The sequence below is a fragment of the Mustela erminea genome, chromosome 16, assembly GCF_009829155.1.
Source record: "Mustela erminea isolate mMusErm1 chromosome 16, mMusErm1.Pri, whole genome shotgun sequence".
NCBI lineage: Eukaryota > Metazoa > Chordata > Mammalia > Carnivora > Mustelidae > Mustela > Mustela erminea.
The window spans coordinates 5,123,925-5,149,648 of record NC_045629.1 but is presented as its reverse complement, the minus strand read 5'-3'; the positions used below and the strand labels follow the sequence as shown (position 1 = coordinate 5,149,648).

General features: G+C 36.7%; 1 protein-coding gene across 3 annotated transcripts in view; it reads left to right on the top strand.

Moving 5' to 3' along the window:
- The window catches only part of PXDNL (peroxidasin like), a 491,033-nt gene that overhangs the window by 264,464 nt on the left and 200,845 nt on the right, over positions 1–25,724 (top strand). For all 3 annotated transcript variants that reach the window (XM_032315673.1, XM_032315672.1, XM_032315671.1), the window contains exon 4: positions 5,834–5,905. In XM_032315673.1, the coding sequence (XP_032171564.1) occupies positions 5,834–5,905 (72 nt within the window). The remainder of the gene's footprint in view (positions 1–5,833; positions 5,906–25,724) is intronic.

Sequence of the window (25,724 nt, the reverse complement as noted above, 5' to 3'; positions counted from 1 at the left end):
AACCTAGCTATCGCCTGGATAATTGTAACCCTGAATTCCCTTTCCGACATTCTGTTTATGTCCATATCCAATAGTTCTGTGGCAGAGGGCACAGTCTCTAAATTTTTCCTCTGTTGGGTGTTCTTCCTTCTAGTCATTTTGGTAAGAGATAGTTGATGGGATAGCTGAATATATCAACCATGATCCAGGCAAGGTGCATTCTGGAAAAGTTTCAGAGCAATTAGAAGTCATGACCAACAAGAAAGAAAAAGAGAGAGAGAGAGAGAAAGAGAGAGAGAGAAATGAGAAAACCCGCTAAAATGAGCCCCCAAAGTAAGATTTATAAGGTACATAAGCAAAAAAGAACAAACAAAAAGACCAACAAAAGTAAATGAGAAGAAAAGGAAGAATAACATGGCCAAAATGAACCCCAAGAATAAGATTTATATAATACCAGAACAAAAACAAATACAGAGAAACACTGACCAAAGAATAAGATGGGAAGGTGGTTATAAATCCTTGATGTGGGCAATGAAGGTTATTTTGATTCTTCCTGGGAGTATCTTGTTAACTTTGTTAAAGTACTCAACTTTCCCAGATACAGGGAATTAAAATTGGCTTATATATAAGGGTATTATTGAATAGAGAAAAAGGATTACCTTGAAGCTTATATCTATATGTATATTTAAAAAAAAGGAAAAGAAAAAGAAATAGTTATATGTATAAAAAAGTTCAAGTTACAAAGTTATTAAGGAATATGTTGTATTAAACTTCTAGTTGTAATGGTAAGTAGGTTCAAAAATTAAGATAATAAAAATTGTGAGAATGAGTTAAAAAAAGAAAGAAAGAAAGAAAAGTTGTATCTAAGAAATATAAAGGTTTTAGGCCAATACCAAGATGTTAATATATTGTTTTCCCCTGATGTTAGGGTTTCACAGTTTTATGGAGACCCTGTGGTGGTTGTCCTCTTGTTCTTTGGGTTGTCCTCTGGGTGTGGTGTCTGCTGCATTGTTTTCCCATCTTGCTTGTGTTGAGTCACCTTGCCTGTTATCAAGGGGCTGGCTCTGTGGAAACTGTTTTTTTAGGCTTTTGCTCTCTGGAGGTTTTTATTCTTTGAGGGATTTTTGTGGCTTTTCAGAGGGTCAGAGCAAAGAAAGAATCTGTCTACACCTAGACCTCCACCTCAGAAAGAGGCCTCAGACTGTTCCCCTCTGGGTGGTCCAGAACACACAGACACCCTTTTTAAACTCTACTGAACAACATAACCTCCCAAGGCAGTGTGCACCATCATTCCAGTAGTCCCTCAAAGCTCCCACTTGTCTCTGCACACCCTGTGCCACTAAAACCAGGAGCTATATTGGCCCAGAGAGCTATATTGGTCAGGGAGCAGTCTGGGACTGCTGTCTGGAGTCTAGGCCTATGCCGAGTACACTCAGACACTGGGTTTGCACAGATGTCAGAAAGCTGCAGATCCCTAACGGAGATCTCATGGGGTTTTCTCAGGTGTGGGCTGGGAGTGCTCAGAGCCTTCTGCTAGTCACAGATGGCTGTAGTCCTATATACCACCAGTCACCACCTGCACTGGGCTCTCTCAGCCTTGGGCAGGAGTGTACCAAGCCTAAGTGGTGGTGCAAGCAGTGAAAAGCCACGGGCTCAGGGACCATGGACTGGAGGCCCTGCTGGACTCTCTCTGGCATGGCTGGTTGCCTGCCTTGACTGTCCAGGAACATGGGCTTAGGCCTATGTCCATGACCACCCAACTCCACCAGTTGCCCCTTAAGATCTTTTGCTCTTTTTGAGTGCTTTTAACCAGACTCCAAGTTGTATTGGGGTATTACTTTCCAAGGGGTCACTTCCGGGGGCTTTCTTCCCTTTCTGTTTACCCTCCAATATCAGTCCAAACTTTCCCACTCCACTTTACCTCTCCACTGATGTCTTCTGCTCCCATTGAGATCCAGAGGTGTATAATCTTACATCTCAGGCCAATTTCATGGGTGTTCAGAGTGTTCTGGTAGATATTTAGCTTACTCAGGGGACTAATTGAAACAAGGTCTCCTATTTCTCTGCCATCTTGCCCCTCTTGCCTCATTTTTTTTTTCATTATTTTAGAAGGTTATCATAAATATTGGTCCTTAGAACTACTAAGTGGTGAGTTCAGTTTGCTAATATTTTTATTAATTTTACATTGATATTCAAAGATAAGACGAGTTTGTTTTCTTGTGCAAAGTTTCTCAACTTTAGATACTAACATTTGATTTGAGTAGCAAGTGATTAAATATGAGGGTAGATAAGAGAACTTTGGATGGCTTATTTCTTAGTTCAAGGCCATGCTCTTCTGTTGACAGAGTGAATCACAATTACTTTATTCAGTCTAGCCTTTTTTGGTGTGCTTTTATTTTTTAATTTTTTAAAGGTTTTATTTATTTGACAGAGAGAGAGAGGACCAGAGAGCACAAGCAGGAAGAGTGTCAAAGGAAAGGGGAGAAGCAGACTCCCCGCTGAGCAAGGAGTCTCTTGTAGTACTCAATCCCAGGACCCTGGGCCCGTGATCTTAACCAAAGGCAGATGCTTACCCAACTGAGCCACCCAGGTGCCCCTGGGTGTGTCTTTAGATTATCTGATATTATCTTAGTCTCTTTAAGACCCTTTGGCTTCTTACTTCCTTTTTTACCTTTAATACCACTCTTCGACAAGATGCTTAGCAATTATAAGATGCTTCCCCTATTCATTTTCTCAGCCCTTTTCTGTCAATTCCCAGGAGTTAGGGCTCTGATTCCCGTGAGCTCAGACAGATATTTATCAGGTTGGTACTTTCTCAGCTTTCTTTTTCCACCCCTTCCTTCCATCTCCCTTGCCTATAAAATCCTGCCTGACCCATTTCTGCAAGACAGACTCTGGATCTGACTTTGCTGGTGTTACTATTTCCCCTACTTAATGTGAATTGAAGATACTGATTTTCTGTTTCTCCTAGTCATGGCATAGGTTGGATTCTAGATGATTTGTTTTTTCCTCTTAGTTCACTTTTAGGATATGTGGAGAGGTTTGAATTCAGGTAGTTTCCATTATCCCACAGGAAGCTGGAAGTTCTCTTGCTGGCGTTAACCTAAGGAGCAGTGTATCTTGAATGCATACATTATCATTTTAATCAACATGTACATATCTAACTACAGAAGTTCTATTGCTTCTTTTTAAAATACCATTTGGTCACCTTTTTAGTATTGTTTTCTATAAGATATAAGTCTAAAATGAATCTGTATATATGATATAAAATTTTACAGGTGGTTTTCAGTTTTGAGACTCCTCAATGAATATTTGATAATTTAGTTTAGTTTTTATGAAGCAGCTCATCATTATTTAAATATGATAGTAATAAAAAACCAATTTAAGCCTTTATACACATCTCTACAGAAATTGGGTCAATTTTTTATGCTTCAGGATATGATACCTGAAAAGTAATGTGGTTCCTTGACATTCAGAGAGTATAAGGGTCTTTACCAGGGAGGTATATCTGAATCCTCTGGAATAAATTTACAAAATAATTTTTACCTGGTTTCTACCCATAGAATAGAGGTTTAAACTTTTCTATGTATTATTATCATCTGTGGAATTTTGAAGAATCTCAGTGCTATTTCACATGGTGGACCCATTATGAAATCAGAGTTCACAGAGGCAGTATCCCAGATATCAGTATAAGGCCTGAGATAGCCAAAATGATGTCTTAGAAATATTGATTCATGTACCAATACATGGATTCACACACAACTGATGTAGGAAAAATGTTAGGGTTGGAAACTGAGGGCCAAGAAATTATTCTTAAGATGTCTTTGGTGCAAAAAGGTGGCTTTATTAAAACACAGGGACAGGACCTGTGGGCAGAAAGAGCAGCACCTGGGTCATGAAAAATGGCCTGTTATATACTTACATTGGAAGGGGGTTAGGGATGGCATAAACCACCCAGATATTTTGGAAACAAGGTTTCCAGCGTCCTGAGGGGGTTAGATATTGTTAGGAAAATGTTATTTATTACTGTTTAGTAAAAACACAGTCATGAGGATCTTCAGATGTATATCAGTGGGTCATGTGTTTGGAAGATGATTGCTAACATGTATCTTGGGGGATAGAGATAAAAGAAGTTTCCAAAGGAATTTTATATGTTATAGTAGGCTACAGAATCCTGTGGGTCAGGCTAAGATTGCCTTTTGCACTTACCAAAGTATTAAAATCGAGGCAACTGGGTTCCTAGAGGAATGTCACTCTGCCTCTTTCAAGGACTTGTCAATGGGTTCTAAGTAGTAAGAAAATTTAATAGTTTTTCTTCTGCCTTTGTTTCCCAGATCATGACCATAGTTGAGAATCAGTGGTGGTTTTTGAGACCACAGCTCAATAATCTTTATGAGCTAGTTGAAGAAACATGGTTCTAGAAAATTCCACTTCTTGTTTTCCTAACATATAGCTATATTTTTGAGATTGTTAGGTAAAGGCAAGATCTTCCATAGTATCAAATAATGCTAAGGAAATATCTCCAGTAAGACATAAATCTCTACTAGTTACTGCTACTGTTCTGATAAACTTACAGAGGTTCTAATCTGTGAGAAGAGAAAGTAATTTGGAATTTCCAAAGCTTCCCTAAGCACATTTTGGAAAAGCAATCTTTTTCATTTCACTAGAACTGTGATTTCTATGGCTTCTATGGTTTTTAAGTCATCTGCAGAAAGATTGCTTCAGAATCAACTGGGAAACTTGTTAAGTGCAGTTTCCTAAACCTTACCCCAAAAGAATTGGATTGAATAGGGCTGGGGGCAAGCTCAGGAGTTGTGTTTATTTTTTTTTTTTAGTTAATTAATTTATTTAGTTAATTACTTTATTTTTTTTAATTTTTTCAATTTATTTATTTTCAGAAAAACAGTATTCATTATTTTTTCACCACACCCAGTGCTCCATGCAATCCGTGCCCTCTATAATACCCACCACCTGGTACCCCAACCTCCCAACCCCCGCCAGTTCAGGAGTTGTTTTTAGCAAACCATCAGGTGATTCTGATGCATTCAAAGTCACTGTGAGCTCTAGCTTATGCAAAGATGCATTCCAGAGGAACTTAGTAGAAAGTTTTAGGAATTTTGATAGCCTCAGATCCCCAGAGGCACAAGTAGAACAGATACAGATTTCACTTTCATGACATTCACAAAGTATTCACATAGAGATCTAAAAAATGAAATAACTTTTCTATCCTATAGTTGATGAAAAAAGAACATAGTGTTCATATGTTGTGTAAATCATTTTCATTAAATCTTTTGGCTGGATTAGTTATATCATCATATTTGTAAATCCATTAACAGGTTCTTTTCCTTCAGGTTTTCAGCAGCAGCCATGGGAGAACCAAAATACACCTTGTGGACCTTGTTAATATGTGTTTACTCCCTTCAGAAGAGTCCTGTGATATTTGCCAGCTTTGCAAATATAACTCCTGGTTCAATATATTCTGTATGATAGAATGAATTTGAAAAAAACATTGTTGTAGTCCAACTTTTCTTTTTCTTAGAAAAGTTGTTACCCAGTACATGTGACCTCATTAGTCAGAACTTTTCTATAATCACTCTAAGTTTTAGAGGTTTTAGGCAGTGATTCTTAATATTTTGGATCAAGGATTTCATTGAGAATCTGACAAGAGCCTTGGAACTCTCTTGCCCAGATACTTGAACATATTTAAATGAAATCAAAGTCTCCATATATTTTTAGGGAATCTATTAACATCCCAAAGCTTTTTAGTGTCACGTTGTAGCTTAAAAATTCCTGATATAAGAAATGTGGCATCTATGCAAATTTATAACTTAATAGAATTTTTTATGTTTTTCAGGTATCTGTACAAGAACGAAATTCATGCCCTAGATAAGCAAACATTTAAAGGACTCATATCTTTGGAACAGCTGTAAGTAATAAAAACTCCTTATTGAATCATTGATGGTTATGGTTCAAATAGAAGCTTTTTAAGTGTCATTACGTGATAGTTGAGCAATTATTTTAAGTTTTGTCATGCAGTTTGAATGATTGAATATTCTGTCATCAGTTGGATAAAAATCAGAATGCATGACAGAGTTGGCATGAGGGCAGGAAGATAGACAGCGCTCATTTGGAATCCCAGCTCGTGCATTTATTAGTTGTATGCTATTGGGCAAGTTGCCTTCCTTGAATCTGTTTCCAAATCTCTGAAATGAAGGTATTTCTACTATAGATTAAGATATTCCAAGCAAAGAGTCTAGTTTATCACTTGACACAAAATAGACATTTCATAGAAGGTAATTGATACCTGTGATTTATCAAGTTCATAGTCATTTATCTGATATGGGAACTCCCCGAGCATGAGCTCTAACCTCTTGTTCGACAAATGAATAACCAAATCCAATGTTAATTAAGTGACTTGCTTAAGGTTAAAAGTTTGTGGAATTGTTATTACAACCTAGATCTCCTGACTGCTATTCTAGTAAACTTTTTAACATTTGACACCTTACTGCTGGTTTCAAGAATAGTTTGAAATCCCATAAAATTTAGTTTCACTTTTCAGAATTTCAGTTGGAAATATGAATTCATCAGTATGAAGAAATTATGTTATATGGTTACTGTTACTGAATGGCAATTTGATGTTTTAGTGAGACATTTCTCTCAATTTTTAGTGCTGTGATGCAAATACTAATAAGATATTTGAAGATATTTTACCTCATTCATGATAAGCTATGGGATGTTTATCACCTCAGATATATAGAATACTCCTCGATCTTTAATTAATAGGACTCTTAAATACCAGAAGCTTTTGATTCTCAGTTTTGTTTCTATCTTCTCTGTGGCTTCTTATTTTCAAAAACTATTTGCAATCATTTCTGTAAGAAATATGCTTCTGTAACAGTCCAAAGAAATCCAGATTTCTGTTTCCTGGAAGGCCAAAGTGTTAGACTATTGTACTAAAATATGATCAATTGGAAATATATATATATATATATGCATACATATATATATATATATATATTTAAAGAATTTATGTATTTGACAGAGAGTGAGAGAAGGAGAGAGAGCACAAGCAGGGGGAACAGAAGAGGGAGAGGGGGAAGCAGGCTCCCCGCTCAGAAGGGAGCCTGATGTGGGACTCAATCCCAGGACCCTGAGATCATGACCCGAGCTGAAGGCAGAGGCTCAACCCACTGAGCCACCCAGGAGCCCCAGTTGGATATATTTTTACAAACCTTTGTTTCTATTTACTTCTCTGCTTGTTAATTTTATTTTACATAACTAATGAGTCATCCTGTGACAAAGTGTGTTTCTTCATTTTTAGGTAATTTCGACTACATTGTAGGACCATCACAAAAACCATTAAGTACAACTTCTTTAATAACAAAAACAAACAAAACCCTTATCACTGTGATGTGTTTTTCATCAAATATAGTCACAAATAGTTTATAAAAATTAACATATGAAAAGTTCTAATTTTTGTTTAAAGTGCACATAATACTTACCAGTAAATGCTTTATATTCTGATCATAATTAGTGGTCTTACTAATATTGAGTAATACTATTATTGCTTGAAGCCATGGAAATAGGCATTTCTGTTTGCAAATTTTAAAGCATGATTCCATGCTCTTGTGAATCACTATTCAAAGAGGATTTTTGGAATCCAAATATGTAATCCCTAATCCTTGGAATTTTTCATAATTTTAATTATAGCTCTGAAAGCCAATTCATTCTAGTATCTCTATCAAACTACAGAAGAGCTTGATATGCCTGAAATATTTTTTCTTTAAGATCTCTATACATGGCCTTTCTTTTAGTGATTCTTATTGTTCACAATGCTTTTGGGATTAAAATCCTTTTTGAGAAAGGCAGGAAGACATGAAAGTTGTTTGCATAGCCTTGAAAATATAGTAGGGCATTGCAATGGCAATTCTGCTACTGACATAATTGCTTACATTCAGTATGAAAGTATATTTTTTGATTTTCCTGTAGTCTTTAAGACATAGTCTGTAATCTAAAAAAGTGGCAATGAAAAGTGAAGAAAGGATATTGAAGTAGGATTTGTTAGTGTAATTCTTTTTTTTTTTTATCTTTTGGTCAATTGAAAATTTGGTAAACTATATTCATTTTTTTAAAGATTTTATTTATTTATTTTTTGTTTGCTTATTTGACAGAGAGAGAGTATGAGCTGTAGGAAGGGGTAGAGAGAGAAAGAGAATGTCAAGCCTACTCCATGGTGAGCACAGAGCCGACACGGGCCTGATCTCAAGACCTTGAGATCATGGTCTTGGCTGAAATCAAGAGCTAAATAGTTAACTGACTGAGCCATCCAGGTGATCCAAACTACGATCCTTTTTTAGAATCACTTTATTGAGGTATGATTATCACATAAAAGGATGTGCATGCTTTATGTAAACAACGTGATGAGTTTGGAGATAAGTATACACCAATGAAACCATTGACAAACCATAAGTGACTCTTGATCTCACAAAACAAACTGAGGGTTGCTGGGGGGAGGGGGTTTGGGAGAAGGGGGTGGGATTATGGACATTGGGGAGGGTATGTGCTTTGGTGAGTGCTGTGAAGTGTGTAAACCTGGTGATTCACAGACCTGTACCCCTGGGGATAAAAATATATGTTTATAAAAAATAAAAAATTAATTTAAAAAAAAAAAAAGAAAAAAAAATATTGTTGAAGATGGTGCAGAGGAAAGAGAATGGGAATGTAAATTGGTGCAGCCACTCTGGAAAAAAGTACAAACATTTCTCAAAAAATTAAAAATAGAATTACCATGTCATCCACCAATCCCACATCTGGATATTTATTCAAAGAAGTTGAATTCAGGATCTCAAAGAAATACCTGCACTCCCATGTTCACTGCAACATTATTTATAATAACCCTCTGTCCACTGACAGATGAATTGATAAGGAAAATGTGGTACATACATACACTAGAATATTATTCAGGATCAAAAAGGAATGAAATCCTGCCATTTGTGATAACCTGGTCGAATTTGGAAGACATTATGCTAAGTGAAGTAAGCCTGACACAGAAGGACAAATACTATATAATACCACTTGTAAGAGAAATCCAAATAGTCAAAGAAGTACAGAGTAGAATAGTGGTTGCCAGGGGATGGGGGCAGGAGAAATGGGGAGGTGTTAATCAAAGGGTGCAATCTTTTAGTAATGAGAAATGAATAAAACCTAGCAATCTACTGTACTAAATAGTGACAAGCCACATTCTGCTTTAAGGATAAATGCTTTCTTTATATTGCATTAGAATATCTTCCATGTGTTGGCTACATGAAGAGAAATTTTGATATTAAATACAAGTAATAAAGCAAAAATGTTATTTTAAGCATTAATAAGGCACAGTTGTTTCTGTAGAATAATTTATATTCTTATATTGATTGTGTCAGGGCAGTGAATGGAGTAAGGAGTAATTATCTTTATAAGAAATAGAATGGATTTTTATGTAGGAAGATAGAATTATTATATATTAAGAAAGTGTATATTAAATGAATATTTATGAGGATTCAATCAATTTTATCAAAGGTAAAGACCATTTCCTTGGGTATAATTTTTCATTTTTTATATAGTTGAACACCACTGTTTAAGGGGGATAGCATCTCCAAAGCATGATTTTATTCTTCAAATGATGCAGAGGACTCTAATGCTTCTACCTTTCTGAACAAGAGTACCTGCTGTGTTCTTAGAAAGCACAGTTTAATATTTCTTGTATTATTAGTCAGTCATCCTGCTTTCAATTACTCTTCTTGATCCAAAATTTCTGTCTTTATTCTGCTGATACAATGGACATATTTTCATTGATATTTTTTTTTTTTTTGCCAATAAATTTCTCATCCTAACCTCCTTAATAGGAACTAAATATCTCTCGTGAAATGATATTTTCTAGTAATGGTCCTCATATGACCACTGAACTAGAAGTAATACAATCCATTTTAGTTAGTCATTACTTTAAACTTAAAATATTTCCTTTTCAATGTATAACTTCATATTCCTTACTTTTCCTTTTCTTTAGATGTTTACTATTGCTAAGTGATATATTTTATATAGAGCATTTCTATTATATAAAAACAGGCTTTCATACCTGTGTTAAACTGTTATGTTTTGCTCCATGTCTTAAATATCAACATCATATTCCATTGTCTACTGAAATTACAGAAAGAGACAGAACAGTGTTTCCAAGAATGTAAGATCTTATGAACTAAGTTTGAACTAAGTATGAAATAAGACTGAACTAAATTTGATCTGACTGAATATGTGTTGCACTTATTAATTATTTAATCTTGAGCATTTCACTTTACAATTCTAAACCTTATTTTCCTTATATTGTTTATTAAATAAGGATAATAGTAGCTATTTGCCAGGCTAACTCTGAGATCTAAGGATAATATAGATAAAACACTTGGCAATAGTTGATCCTGAAATAACAATACCTATTATTTTTTAAAAATTTTCCATAGCATATATTCTTTCTTATTTTTTTTTAATTTCAATTATTTTTTTTCAGTGTTCCAAAATTCATTGTTTATGCACCACACCCAGTGCTCCATGCAATACATGCCCTCCATAATACCCACCACCAGGCTCACCCAACCCCCCACTCCCTCCCCTCCAAAACCCTCAGTTTGTTTCTCAGAGTCCACAGTCTCTCATGGTTTGTCCCGTTCTCCAATTCCCTCCCCACTCACTTCTCTCCATCTCCCAATGTCTTCTGTGTTATTCCTTATGCTCCACAAGTAATACCTATTATTTTTAATTATATTTATTATTATTTTATAGTTATTAGTTCACTATTTTATGAACAACTTGTCAAAAAAAAAAAACCCAGCTAATTTGGGGCACCTGGATGGCTCAGTGGGTTAGGCCTCTGCCTTCAGCTTAGGTCATGGTCTCAGGGTCCTGGGATCGAGCCCCACATAGGACTTTCTAATCAGCGGGGAGCCTGCTTCCCTCTCTCTCTGCCTGCCTCTCTGCCTACTTGTGATCTCTCTCTCTCTCTGTCAAATAAATAAAGTCTTTTTTTTTTTTTTTTAAAGAAACAGCTAATTTGTTATTTATTTATTTAAAGAAATGGCTAATTTAAATGGTGTATTTTTAAAAAAGACTTACTTATTTGATAAAGAGAGAGAGAGTAGGGGTGGGGAGGGACAAGGGGAAAGGAGAGGGAGAAAGAAGCAGACTTTGTCCTGAGTGTGGAGCCTGAAGCAGGGCTTGACCTCATGACCTTGAGATCACAACCTAAGCTGCAACTAAGAGTTGGTTGCTTAACTGACCACGCCACTCAGGTATCCCCAAATGGTATATTTTTAAAAAATATATTTTAAAATATATTTTTAAAATACAAATATATTTTTTATATTTTTTAAACTTAGCTAGTGATATAAAGTATTATTATCTTAATGTCTTTGACTTTTCTTGATCTGTCTAGTTTATCTTAAAGGACTTTTCAACTTGATTACTTAACATAAGCCATAAATGACTATAAATGCTAACAAGGTACCATCTTTTTAAACATGTAAATATATCAAATTATAAAGTTAATATTTCAAAGGTTTTTAAAAGTATCTTTTTTTTTTTTCCAAGAGGCTTCAAGCCTGATTGCAATTTTTTTAAGAGTATAAAATTACAAAGAACAGAATAGCTAGCTTAATGTTTTTGGATTTATAGATACTTGGAAAATACAAAAATTCTGACTGGAACAAAAGAATATATGGGTAAAACTTCTTTTGCTCATTCATTGCCTGAAAGTCCTACATTAGAGCCCCTTTGGGCTTATCTAAATTGTCACTGTCATTCATCCAAAAATCACCAGGTAAATCTCTGTTAGTTAAACAAATTGAGTTTGTCACTAATTTCAGGGAATAAGAACACATGCTGTGGGAGTCATGGGGACTGTCATTAAGAAGATGTTAGAAAAAACATGTTATAAACTTAAACTTTGGGTAGGTGATTTTGGAGAGGGAAAGAAGGCAGGAATTTGCTCTAAATTGAATAATTCCAGAAAATGTGCACCAAAACTATGATTGTGCATCTTACTTAATCTTATCTATAGAGAGGGGAGAATAGAATAGGAATAAAACTATAATTGATTGGATATAGGATTCACTGAATCTAGCCAAAAGAAGAGGGTGTTTGGTATTTTGTGGGTAGCAAAGTAACCTTGTTTTTGTTTGTGCTTAGACAAAATTAGCAAGTAGCCTTGTTTTGTTCCATTTTATCAAGGTCTCAGAGCAACTTTGTCTTAGCTTGGATTCTGTGAGATTATGTTCAGTAGAATACCATGGTCTATCCATGAGTGCTAGGCCAGCTTTTGAATGTCAAAGATCATCTTTCTTTTTTTTAATTTTTCCTTTGTCAAGATAAATTAGAGCCCAGAATTCAGAATAAAGCATAGATCATTACAGTGGTAAAGATTCTTTATTAAAGACTTTATTTAAAATGATCCTTCCATCAGATCACTAGTAACTTATTCTCAGTATAAAAAGGATCTTTGATGTATAACATCTGAAAAAGTTCCATTGATTTATAAACAGAGACAAATTTCTGCTTTTGACTATGATGTTGTAGGAGACAGCAGATTTACATTCTGCTTTTAAAACCCCCCAAAACAGACAAAATATATAAACCAGCAGTTTTCAGGCAATGGACAATAGACAACAAATAGCTGTGATCCATGACACAGGGACTCATGATGTGATCTCTGTGACTGTGCAGTTTTCAAGTTGAAGCACAGGGAGGGTTACATAGCCAGAGATTGGGTAAGTTGAGGAAGCAGAAATTGGAGTTTGGGGGTCCCGGCATGGTGAAAACTGGTGACATGGGGCACCAGAAAGCAGAAAACTCCATGGAGAGGGCTCTGGACCTCCAGGGGTTTCTCCTGGTCTTTGGTTGGATACTGATCAGTACAAATTTCAGGAAACTACCTGTGCATAGAAGAGAACTACTGGAAATCTCTAGGTCAGAAAATTCCTGAATTTCCTACCCAGGGCAGAGAATATTTTGTGGTACTACCAGCCAGTGTGGAAGGACCTGATGCTACCTAGCACTGGATAGAGTTCTCAGTAGAGTGTCACCTTAATAGAAGGGCTAAATGAGTTCTAAGATGAAGATTTCTTTATCTGCTCTAATAAAAATAAAAAAAGCCAAAGAGAATCAAACTGCTCTCAGGTAATATAACTGTGCAGAATGAAGTTCACTATTCATCAAGGAAATGCAAAAAAATCTAGCAGTGAATAACCCAACATTCACAATTCTTCTGATTCAATCAGAAATTGCCAAGCAAGCACATGATGACAGAGTTATAAAATCAAAAACCAAAACCTGATAATACTAAGAGGAAAAATAAGCAAATTGAACACTCTTTTGTCAATAATTGATAAAAAAATAGGTGGAAAAATCACTAAGCATATAGGAGACCAGAATACCAGTACCAACTTGACCTAACTGATAGTAATAGGGCACTCCACCTCAAACCTGAAAAAGATACATTTTCAAGTGCAGAAGGAACACTTACGAGATAGATCATATTCTAAACTATGAAATAATTCTAAATAATTTTTTTTCAATTCTTTTTTTTAAATTTTTTTTAAATTTTTTATTTTTTATAAACATATATTTTTATCCCCAGGGGTACAGGTCTGTGAATCGCCAGGTTTACACACTTCACAGCACTCACCAAAGCACATACCCTCCCCAATGTCCATAACCCCACCCCCCTTCTCTCAACCCCCCTCCCCACAGAAACCCTCAGTATGTTTTGTGAGATTAAGAGTCACTATGGTTTGTCTCCCTCCCAATTCCATCTTGTTTCATTTACTCCTCTCCTACCCATTTAAGCCCCCATGTTGCATCACCACTTCCTCATATCAGGGAGATCATGTGATAGTTGTCTTTCTCAGCTTGACTTATTTCGCTAAACATGATACGCTCTAGTTCCATCCACGTTGTCACAAATGGCAAGATTTCATTTCTTTTGATGGCTACATAGTATTTCATTGTGTATATATACCACCTCTTCTTTATCCATTCATCTGTTGATGGACATCTAGGTTCTTTCCATACTTTGGCTATTGAGGACATTGCTGCTATAAACATTCGGGTGCACATGCTCCTTCGGATCACTACGTTTGTATCTTTAGGGTAAATACCCAGTAGTGCAATTGCTGGGTCATAGGGCAGTTCTATTTTCAACATTTTGAGGAACCTCCATGCTGTTTTCCAGAGTGGCTGCACCAGCTTGCATTCCCACCAACAGTGTAGGAGGGTTCCCCTTTCTCCGCATCCTCGCCAGCATCTGTCATTTCCTGACTTGTTGATTTTAGCCATTCTGACTGGTGTGAGGTGATATCTCATTGTGGTTTTGATTTGTATTTCCCTGATGCCGACTGATATGGAGCACTTTTTCATGTGTCTGTTGGCCATCTGGATGTCTTCTTTGCAGAAATGTCTGTTCATGTCCTCTGCCCATTTCTTGATTGGATTATTTGTTCTTTGGGTGTTGAGTTTGCTAAGTTCTTTATAGATTCTGGACACTAGTCCTTTATCTGATATGTCATTTGCAAATATCTTCTCCCATTCTGTCAGTTGTCTTTTGATTTTGTTAACTGTTTCCTTTGCTGTGCAAAAGCTTTTGATCTTGATGAAATCCCAATAGTTCATTTTTGCTCTTGCTTCCCTTGCCTTTGGCGATGTTCCTAGGAAGATGTTGCTGCGGCTGAGGTCGAAGAGGTTCCTGCCTGTGTTCTCCTCAAGGATTTTGATGGATTCCTTTCTCACATTGAGGTCCTTCATCCATTTTGAGTCTATTTTGTGTGTGGTGTAAGGAAATGGTCCAATTACATTGTTCTGCATGTGGCTGTCCAAGTTTCCCAACACCATTTATTGAAAAGGCTGTCCTTTTTACATTGGACATTCTTTCCTGCTTTGTCGAAGATTAGTTGACCATAGAGTTGAGGGTCTATTTCTGGGCTCTCTATTCTGTTCCATTGATCTATGTGTCTGTTTTTGTGCCAGTACCATGCTGTCTTGATGATGACAGCTTTGTAATAGAGCTTGAAGTCCGGAATTGTGATGCCACCAACGTTGGCTTTCTTTTTCAATATCCCTTTGGCTATTCGAGGTTTTTTCTGGTTCCATATAAATTTTAGAATTATTTGTTCCATTACTTTGAAAAAGATGGATGGTACTTTGATAGGAATTGCATTAAATGTGTAGATTGCTTTAGGTAGCTGAATAGCAGTGGTCATAATGGACATCCCTGCCATGTTCCTGACCTTAGCGGAAAAGGTTTCAGTTTTTCTCCATTGAGAATGATATTTGCGGTGGGTTTTTCATAGATGGCTTTGATGATATTGAGGTATGTGCCCTCTATCCCTACACTTTGAATAGTTTTGATAAGGAAGGGATGCTGTACTTTGTCAAATGCTTTTTCAGCATCTATTGAGAGTATCATATGGTTCTTGTTCTTTCTTTTATTGATGTGTTGTATCACATTAATTGATTTGCAGACATTGAACCAACCTTGCAGCCCTGGAATAAATCCCACTTGGTCGTGGTGAGTAATCCTTTTAGTGTACTGTTGAATCCTAGGCTAGTATTTTGGTGAGAATTTTCGCATCTGTGTTCATCAAGGATATTGGTCTATAGCTCTCTTTTTTGATGGGATCCTTGTCTGGTTTTGGGATCAAGGTGATGCTGGCCTCATAAAATGAGTTTGGAAGTTTTCCTTCCATTTCTAGTTTTTGGAACAGTTTCAGGAGAATAGGAATTAGTTCTTCTTTAAATGTTTGGTAGAATTCCCCCGGGAAGCCATCTGGCCCTGGGCTTTTGTTTGTTTGGAGATTTTTAATGACTGTTTCAATCTCCTTACTGGTTATGGGTCTGTTCAGGCTTTCTATTTCTTCCTGGTTCAGTTGTGGTAGTTTATATGTGTCTAGGAATGCATCCATTTCTTCCAGATTGTCAAATTTGTTGGCGTAGAGTTGCTCATAGTATGTTCTTATAATTGTTTGTATTTCTTTGGTGTTAGTTGTGATCTCTCCTCTTTTATTCATGATTTTATTTATTTGGGTCCTTTCTCTTTTCTTTTTGTTAAGTCGGGCCAGGGGTTTATCAATTTTATTAATTCTTTCAAAGAACCAGCTCCTAGTTTCGTTGATTTGTTCTATTGTTTTTTGGTTTCTATTTCATTGATTTCTGCTCTGATCTTTATGATTTCTCTTCTCCTGCTGGTCTTAGGGTTTCTTTCTTGTTCTTTCTCCAACCCCTTTAGGTGTAGGGTTAGGTTGTGTACCTGAGACCTTTCTTGTTTCTTGAGAAAGGCTTGTACCGCTATATATTTTCCTCTCAGGACTGCCTTTGTTGTGTCCCACAGATTTTGAACCGTTGTATTTTCATTATCATTTGTTTCCATGATTTTTTTCAATTCTTCTTTAATTTCCCGGTTGACCCATTCATTATTTAGAAGGACGCTGTTTAGACTCCAAACTTTAGTTATTTCCAAACTTCCTCTTGTGGTTGAGTTCTAGCTTTAGAGCATTGTGGTCTGAAAATATGCAGGGAATGATCCCAATCTTTTGATACCGGTTGAGTCCTGATTTAGGACCGAGGATGTGATCTATTCTGGAGAATGTTCCATGTGCACTAGAGATGAATGTGTATTCTGTTGCTTTGGGATGAAATGTTCTGAATATATCTGTGATGTCCATCTGGTCCAGTGTGTCGTTTAAGGCCTTTATTTCCTTGTTGATCTTTTGCTTGGATGATCTGTCCATTTCAGTGAGGGGAGTGTTAAAGTCCCCTACTATTATTGTATTATTGTTGATGTGTTTCTTTGATTTTGTTATTAATTGGTTTATATAGTTGGCTGCTCCCACATTGGGGGCATAGATATTTAAAATTGTTAGATCTTCTTGTTGGACAGACCCTTTGAGTATGATATAGTGTCCTTCCTCATCTCTTATTATAGTCTTTGGCTTAAAATCTAATTGATCTGATATAAGGATTGCCACTCCTGCTTTCTTCTGATGTCCATTAGCATGGTAAATTCCTTTCCACCCTATCACTTTAAATCTGGAGGTGTCTTCGGGCTTAAAATGAGTTTCTTGGAGGCAACATAGAGATGGGTTTTGTTTTTTTATCCATTCTGATACCCTGTGTTTTTTGACTGGGGCATTTAGCCCATTAACATTCAGGGTAACTATTGAGAGATATGAATTTAGTGCCATTGTATTGCCTGTAAGGTGACTGTTACTGTATATGGTCTCTGTTCCTTACTGGTCTACCACTTGTAGGCTCTCTCTTTGCTTAGAGGACCCCTTTCAATATTTCCTGTAGAGCTGGTTTGGTGTTTGCAAATTCTTTCAGTTTTTGTTTGTCCTGGAAGCTTTTAATCTCTCCTATTTTCAATGATAGCCTAGCTGGATATAGTATTCTTGGCTTCATGTTTTTCTCGTTTAGTGCTCTGAAAATATCATGCCAGCTCTTTCTGGCCTGCCAGGTCTCTGTGGATAAGTCTGCTGCCAATCTAATATTTTTACCATTGTATGTTACAGACTTCTTTTCCCCGGGCTGCTTTCAGGATTTTCTCTTTGTCACTAAGATTTGTAAATCTTACTATTAGGTGACGGGGTGTGGGCCTATTCTTTTTAATTTTGAGGGGCGTTCTCTGAACCTCCTGAATTTTGATGCTCGTTCCCTTTGCCATATTGGGGAAATTCTCCCCAATAATTCTCTCCAGTATACCTTCTGCTCCCCTCTCTCTTTCTTCTTCTTCTGGAATCCCAATTATTCTAATGTTGTTTCGTCTTATTGTGTCACTTATCTCTCGAATTCTCCCCTTATGGTCCAGTAGCTGTTTGTCCCTCTTTTGCTCAGCTTCTTTATTCTCTGTCATTTGGTCTTCTATATCACTAATTCTTTCTTCTGCCTCATTTATCCTAGCAGTGAGAGCCTCCATTTTTGATTGCATCTCATTAATAGCTTTTTTGATTTCAACTTGGTTAGATTTTAGTTCTTTTATTTCTCCAGAAAGGGCTTTTATATCTCCCAAGAGGGTTTCTCTAATATCATCCATGCCTTTTTTGAGCCCAGCTAGAACTTTGAGAATCGTCATTCTGAGCTCTAGATCTGACGTATTATCGATGTCTGTATTGATTAGGTCCCTAGCCTTCGGTACTGCCTCTTGTTCTTTTTTTTGTGTTGAATTTTTCCGCCTTGTCATTTTGTCCAGATAAAAGTATATGAAGGAGCAAGTAAAATACTAAAAGGGAGGCAACAACCCCAGGAAAATATGCTTTAACCAAATCAGAAGAGATCCCAAATCATGAGGGGGGAGAACGGGGATAAAAAGAGTTTCGAAAAGAAAGAAAGAAAAAAAAAAGAAAAGAGTTGAAAATAGAAAATGAATAAAGAAAAGTAAAAAAAGAAAAAATATATATATTAGATAAACTAGTTAAAAAACGTTAGAAAAGAAAAGGGTAAAAGTTAAAAAAAATTTAGAGGGAGAAGAGAAAAAAAATGAAAAAGAAAAAAATTAAATTAACTGCAAGACTAAAGAATCACAGGGAAAAAGCCATGAGTTCTGTGCTTTGCTTTCTCCTCCTCTGGAATTCTGCTGCTCTCCTTGGTATTGAAACCGCACTCCTTGGTAGGTGAACTTGGTCTTAGCTGGATTTTTTGTTGATCTTCTGGGGGAGGGACCTGTTGTAGTGATTCTCAAGTGTCTTTGCCCCAGGCGGAATTGCACTGCCCTTACCAGGGGCTGGGTTGAGTAATCCGCTCGGGTTTGCTTTCAGGAGCTTTTGTTCCCTGAGTGCTTTCTGTAGAGTTCCGGAGGATGGGAATACAAATGGCGGCCTCCTGGTCTCCGGCCCGGAGGAGCCGAGAGCCTGGGGCCCCACTCCTCAGTGCGCCCTCAGAGAACAGCGCCCAGTAACTCCCGTCTGCCTGACCTCTGGCCGCTCCGAGCTCACCGATCCTGCGGCTGGTTCAAGGTAACCCCGAGCTGTGAGCTTACTGTCGGCTCTGTCTCTGTAGCCGGCTTTCCCGTTCCAATACCCGCAAGCTCTGCGACACTCAGATACCTCTGATCCTTCTGTGACCCCGCGGGACCTGAGGCCACGCTGACCCCGCGTGGGCTTCACCCCGGTTTAGCCTCTGGAGCGATGTCCCTCAGCGGAACAGACTTTTAAAAGTCCTGATTTTGTGCTCCGTTGCTCCGCTTTTGTTGGGAGCCGTCCCTCCCCCCAGGGTCTATCTTCCCGTCACTTTGGATTCACTTCTCCGCCAGTCCTACCTTTCAGAAAGTGGTTGTTTTTCTGTTTCTAGAATTGCTGTTCTTCTTCTCTTCAATCTGCCGATGGATTTGCAGGTGTTTGCAATCTTTAGATAAGCTATCTAGCTGATCTCCTGCTAGCTGAAGTAGTCTCAGCCTGCTACTTCTCCACCATCTTGACTCCTCCTAAATAATTTTCTTTTTTAATTGCAAATGGATTTATCCATGAATAAGAGAGAATTGCGATTTGGGACAAACTAGCTATGGTAAGCCATAGACAAGTCCAACAAATAAAGGAGAAAATGTTATTTCATGAAGAGGAGGGGGTTGGGAGTGGCTGTTCTGGACAAAAGTCTATTGGTGATAAGGAAGCGTTCAGGGTGATGATGGTTTCTCATTGGCTGAGTTGCAGGAGTCGTTAATTTTCTTATAGGAGGTGCCATGTGTATCCTTTTCTGTTGTGGCCTATAAATTGATAATTCTTGCCAGTTAATGTTTCTTCTTTTGGGGTCTGTAACCCACACTTCTTCCTGTAATTGACACAAAATAGTGCCATGTGAAAGCTCCTCCTCCTGGCTTCCTGAATCCATTTTAATAAGGTTCCCTTTTATAAATTTTCACATCTCCTTCTTTTGGTCAAGGTCTTCTTTGAAAACATCACTGATCAAGAATCAGCTTTTCTGGGGTGCTTGGGTGGCTCAGGTCTTGATCCCAAAGTCTTGGGATTGAGTCCCACCTGGGCTCTCTGCTCAGAGGGGAGTCTCTTCTCCCTCTCCCTCTGCTCCTCCCTATCCTCCTCCCCCCAGCCCGTGCACTCCCGCTCAAATAAATAAATAAAATCTTTAGAGTCAGGTTTTCTTAATTCAGTGGCCTTTTGTCCCTTGGTGCCAGGAAGGAATTTTTCTGGGTGTCATGTCCCACGTTAGAGTGAAATTGTATAATTGTAAACCTACTGAGGTCACATGTGAGTAACAAGCGGTAGGAGGGAGAACTCTCAGGTACATCCATCTTTGGTCCATATTTATAGGTACATTATTTTTACAAAGGTTTGACAGGCAACGAGTACAGAATCAAAAATAATATTCCAATTCCCCATTGTCTGATGGCTCTAAATCAGCATCCTTAGTCTGAAAGTAGCCCACTGAAAATATTTACTGACCCATATTCTGACTTAAGGGAGAAAATTCTCCCTATAGAAGGAAACCTAGAGTCATGTATGCCTCCTGAAACTCCCTGCTTCAAGCAGCCTTGAAAGCAGATGAGTGGATACTGCAAAAGCACAATGAAAGAACTGAGTGCATCTTAGAAGATACAGTATAGGTATAAATATGAAGCAATAGCTGATAACCTTTTTGCAAGACAGCAAAACTTCAAAGACATTTTGAAACAGTATTATTATCCCCAAAGAACTATTTGGAACTAAATGCGTTACCAGTAATACAGCCTGTAAATACAAACCATGAATTTGAATAAGAATTCAGAATCAGTTGCATAAAAAGGTGTGGTCAGTTGCGTAAAAAGATGTATTTAAACAGAATGGAATACTATCCAGCAAATAAAAGAAATCTTGTCATTTGCAACATTATGGTTGGACCTAGATGGTAATATGCTAAGTGATATAAGTCTGAGAAAAACAAATACTGTATGATGTTACTTTTTAAATTTTTTAAAAATTTTTTGATTTTTCAAGATTTTTTATTTATTTGACAGACAGAGACAACAAGTAGGCAGAGAGGCAGGCAGAGAGAGAGGGAAGCAGGCTCCCTGCTGAGCAGAAAGCCCGATGTGAGGCTGGATCCCTGGGATCATGACCTGAGCTGAAGGCAAAGGCTTTAACTCACTGAGCCTCCTAGGTGCCCCTGTATGATATTACTTATATGTGGAATCTAAGCAAGCAAACAAACAGCAGAAACAGATTTATAGATAAAACAGATTATTGGTCATAGGGGAGGGGATGTGGGACAGATGAAACAGGTAAAAGAGATTAGGAAGTATAAACTTCTAGTTATAAAATGAATAAGTCATGGGGATGCAATATACAACATAGAGAATATAGTCAGTAATATTGTAATGACTTTGTATGGTAACAGTAACTGAACTTATGTCAGGGATCATTTTGTAATTTATAAAAATACCAAATCATTATGGTGTACACCTGAAACTATTATGTCAATTGTATGTCAATAAAAAATGAAAAGAAAAAAGTAGAAGTTGCATATTGTTACAAAATTAAAAATGATCATCCTTTGGTAGAATAATCTTTTCACAGTGCACTCCTGAGAGAGAAAGACCTTAAGATCACACCTTCAACCTCAAGGTTTTCTCTGTTGGAAATGATACCTCCAGAAAGACTCTCTTCAACTGTGCTGGAAAGGCCCCTATCATGTATTGCTAATCAGCCCTTATGCCACCAAACTTGCAGGAATAGACTTTTGGAGTCATGAGACATATATAAAGAAATCACCAAACCTTGACTGGACTACACACAATTTGGTGACCCCAAAGTAAAGATTTCCTGGAACTGAAAATGTCCTGATGACATCTGATGAGACAGCATTCCCAAAATGTCTGGACCAGACCAGTTAAAAGGTTTAGGAAATTTCGGAGGATGGAAATCATACAAAAAATGTTTTCTGGTTGAAAACAGAATTAAACTAGAGAACAATAATAGAATGATATCATATAAATTTCTAAACTGTTAGACCTATCAAGCAATTCAAAGAGGAAATGACAAGAAAAATTAGGAAGTATTTTGAGTAAAATAAAAATGAAATGACAACAAAATGAGATTTTGAGGATATAAATAAAGTAGAGGCTAGATTGAAATTTACAAAATTAAATACAGTAGAAAAAAATGAAGATATCAAATCAGTGATCCTAATTTCTACCTAAAAAATCTAGACAAGCAGAAAAAATTATATCCAGAATAACCAGAAAGAAGGAAATAATGGAGTTAAAATCAAAGAAATTGAAAATAGAACCACAATAGAGAAAAGTGAATACACAAAAATCTTGTTCACTGAAAAAATAATAACATTGATAGACCTTAAGCCAATTATCAGAAAAAAGGGAGAAGGTACAATTTACCAATAGCAAGAATGGGGGTGAATCAGTACAGATACTTTGAAAACACTAAATGGATAATGAGGATTTATCATAAACAATTTTCTTCCAATAAATTGGACAACTCAATGAAACAAAAGAAAAATATTTTTGAAAATACAACTTACAAAGTTTACTCAAAAACAAAGAAGTAACCTGTATAACTGTATATATATAAATATATATAATAAATTACATGTGTAATGAAAACATTTCCAGATAAAAATAAATTCCAAGTGCAGATATCTTCATCGGTAAATTGTTACAAACATTTAAGGAAGAAATAAATCCAATGTGATACAATTTTGTTTTAAAAGTAAAAGAGGAACAGTTTCCAATTCTTTTTGAGTTGCAGTCGTTTTATGACACCAAAGTCAGACAAAAGTATTACAAGAAAAGAAAATAAAAAGCCTGCATCCCTCATTAATATAGATGCAAAATTCCTTAACCAAATACTAGAAAATCAAGTCTAGCAAATTACCTAAAAGGTATAATAAATAAAACATGCACAAGTACCTTTAATGTAAGGAATACAGTCTGGTTTGACATTTGAAAATCAAAAATATATTTCACAATATTAATACATTAATGAAGAAAAAAATTACCATCTCAATATTTGAGAAAATATTTTACATATTTTATATATTTTTATAATATATTTACATAGAAATATATTTTATATATTTTACATATAAATATATATTTTATAAATATATCTTATATACTTTATATATATTTCATATATTATTTTTCTCAAAATACTTGAGAAAGTATTTGAGAAAATTAAGTGACCATTCATGGTAAAACCTGCAGCAAATAAAGAGTGATGGGAATTTTCTCAACCTCGTAAGCCACATCTAAGAAAGGCCCTTGTCTTGGCCCTTGCCAAGGCCCTGGCCCTTGGGTGGCTCAGTCAGTTAAGCATCTGCCTTCAGCTCAGGTCATGACCCCAAGGTCCTGGAATCAAGTCCTGAATCTCTGCTCAGCAGGGGTGTTTTTTTCTCCCTCTCCTTCTCCCTCTGCCCCTGCTTTACTCTCTTTCTCGCTCACTCTCTCTCAAGTAAATAAATAAAATCTTAAAAAAAAAAAAAAGGCCCTTGTTGAACTTTATATTCAATGGTAAAAAGACGAGCATTTTACTCTTAAGTTTGGGAACAAGGGAAGAATGCAAGGAAATAATGAAAGATGTTCATCATTTTGAGTCATTAGGGAAATACAAATTAAAACCATCGCGAGATACCAGTACACATCTTTTAGAATGGCTAAAATTAAATGCATGGAAAGCACCAAGCAGTAGGGAAAATGTGGGGCTCCTGGACTCTCCCACATACGCTGCTGGGAGTGTAAACCTACAGACACTTTGAAACACTGTTTGGCAATAAAGAGTTTGGACACAGCAATTTCACTTTTCAGTGAAAGTATTTACTCCAAATAAATAAAATATCTTTCCACACAAAGACTAGTACTTGAATAATTATAGCATCTTTATTAAAACAGTCCTAGATTAATTAAAAACAACCCAAATGTCCATCAACTGGTGAATGGACCAACAAATTAAGACATATACACGTGGTGGGATAATACTCAGTAATAAACAGGAAAAAACCGCTGCTGCTCATGATATCGTGGATGAATTTCAAGCACGTATGCTAAGTGAAAGGAGCTAGATAAGTGAGATTTTATACTCTCTGGTTACATTTACATTATTCTAGGAAATGCACAACTAGAGTGACAAAAAGCAGGTCGGTGGCTTCCTGGAGCCCAAGGGCGGGTGGGAAGTAGGACTGGCTGCAAAGTATGTTGAGAGCATTTTGGGGAGTCATGGAAATATTCAAGATATCATATTTATGATGCTGGTTAAATGAGGTATGCACCTATCATAACTAATTGACTTGCATACTTAAAATTGGTGAATTATTGTCACCTATAACTTACAATTTACTAAATATGACTTAAATAAAAACAAATAAATATCTCATATATCTCATTTATTTTCCAGATGTTTCCATGATTTTAGCCTCATTCCCATTTTTGTTTGCTAAATTTATGATTTCTTTTACTGGCTTATAGTAAATCTTGAACTCAGAAAGTAAAATGTCTCCGATTCTGATTTTCTTTTTAAAAACTTTTTGCACTCTCATATGTTTTAGAATTAGCCTGTTTATTTTAATCTTCGTGCCACCACCCACTCCATTACCACCAAGTTAAAAAAAAAAAAAAGCCCTCTGAGATTCTGATTGGAATTATATTGAATCTGTAGATCTATTTCTCAGAATATCTATCACCAAACATACCATATATGGTTTTAGAGCAGACATAAAATAGATTCTTTTGGGTAGAATTATATTCAAAGCAAAAAGTAGAATTATATCAAAAGCCACCTAAATAATTTGGGTAAAGTCAATGCACATCTTTGGCCAGCAAAGGCATCAGATGTGTCTTGGGTAGAGCAACTAGGAGAACTTTCTTGGAACCTGAGCAACTTGAGGGCTGGTGATACAACTACAAGAGACTACGGTTTGATCCTATTTTCTGAGTGTCTTTAAAATTCAATGTTGAGCCACCTTTCTAGAAAGACTTTCATTCTTGCCTCAATTAATTTTGTTTTTCCGACTGACTTTGTGACAACATTTGAAATATATTTGATGAGAAAATAGCCATACCATATTCTTTGTTGTTTACACTCCACTACATCCCATTTTGGGTCAGGGATTGGCTTCCCCAATCCAGTCCATAGCATCATCCTATTTCCTCATTGATGTACCTTGGCACGAAGCTAACACTGGCAAACCCTCCTTGGGGCACCACATAAAAAGAGGGCTTTGAGGACTTTTCCCTCTTCTGCACAATTCTAGATAAAATCTGTAAGACAAAGAATAATCCTGACTTTGAAATGTCCAAGTTTGTTCTTCAATAGCAAGTGGATGTTAAAAACGGAGAAATTCTCTGATTTTTGGGGGCTTTCCAAGGTTTCCTAGGGAAAGGCCCAGACATTCACACTGAGAAATAGGTTGGTGGGGGTGGGGTTTAATGTTTCTCATCTTCCTGGTTGCCCTGTGCTTGCACACGGGTGCTTCTGAGGGCTGGGATCAGAGGGAAGGAAGGTGCTTGTGTCAGACTTCAAGCATTGCTGTTGCTAAAACGTCTGGAGTTGAGAACAAGACTTATGCGTTTGAATGTGTTTTGAAGGCATTCTGTAAACAACAGTTGTTGCCAATTAATCTGCATTTGGGTTTTTGATTGAATTTCCTTTTCTAACTTATGTTTTAAGAGGACAGTTTGTAGATGAGTGTTTCTAAAGTTAAAACTTTCATCTGCCTTGCAGCTTGCTCAGTACTGTTTC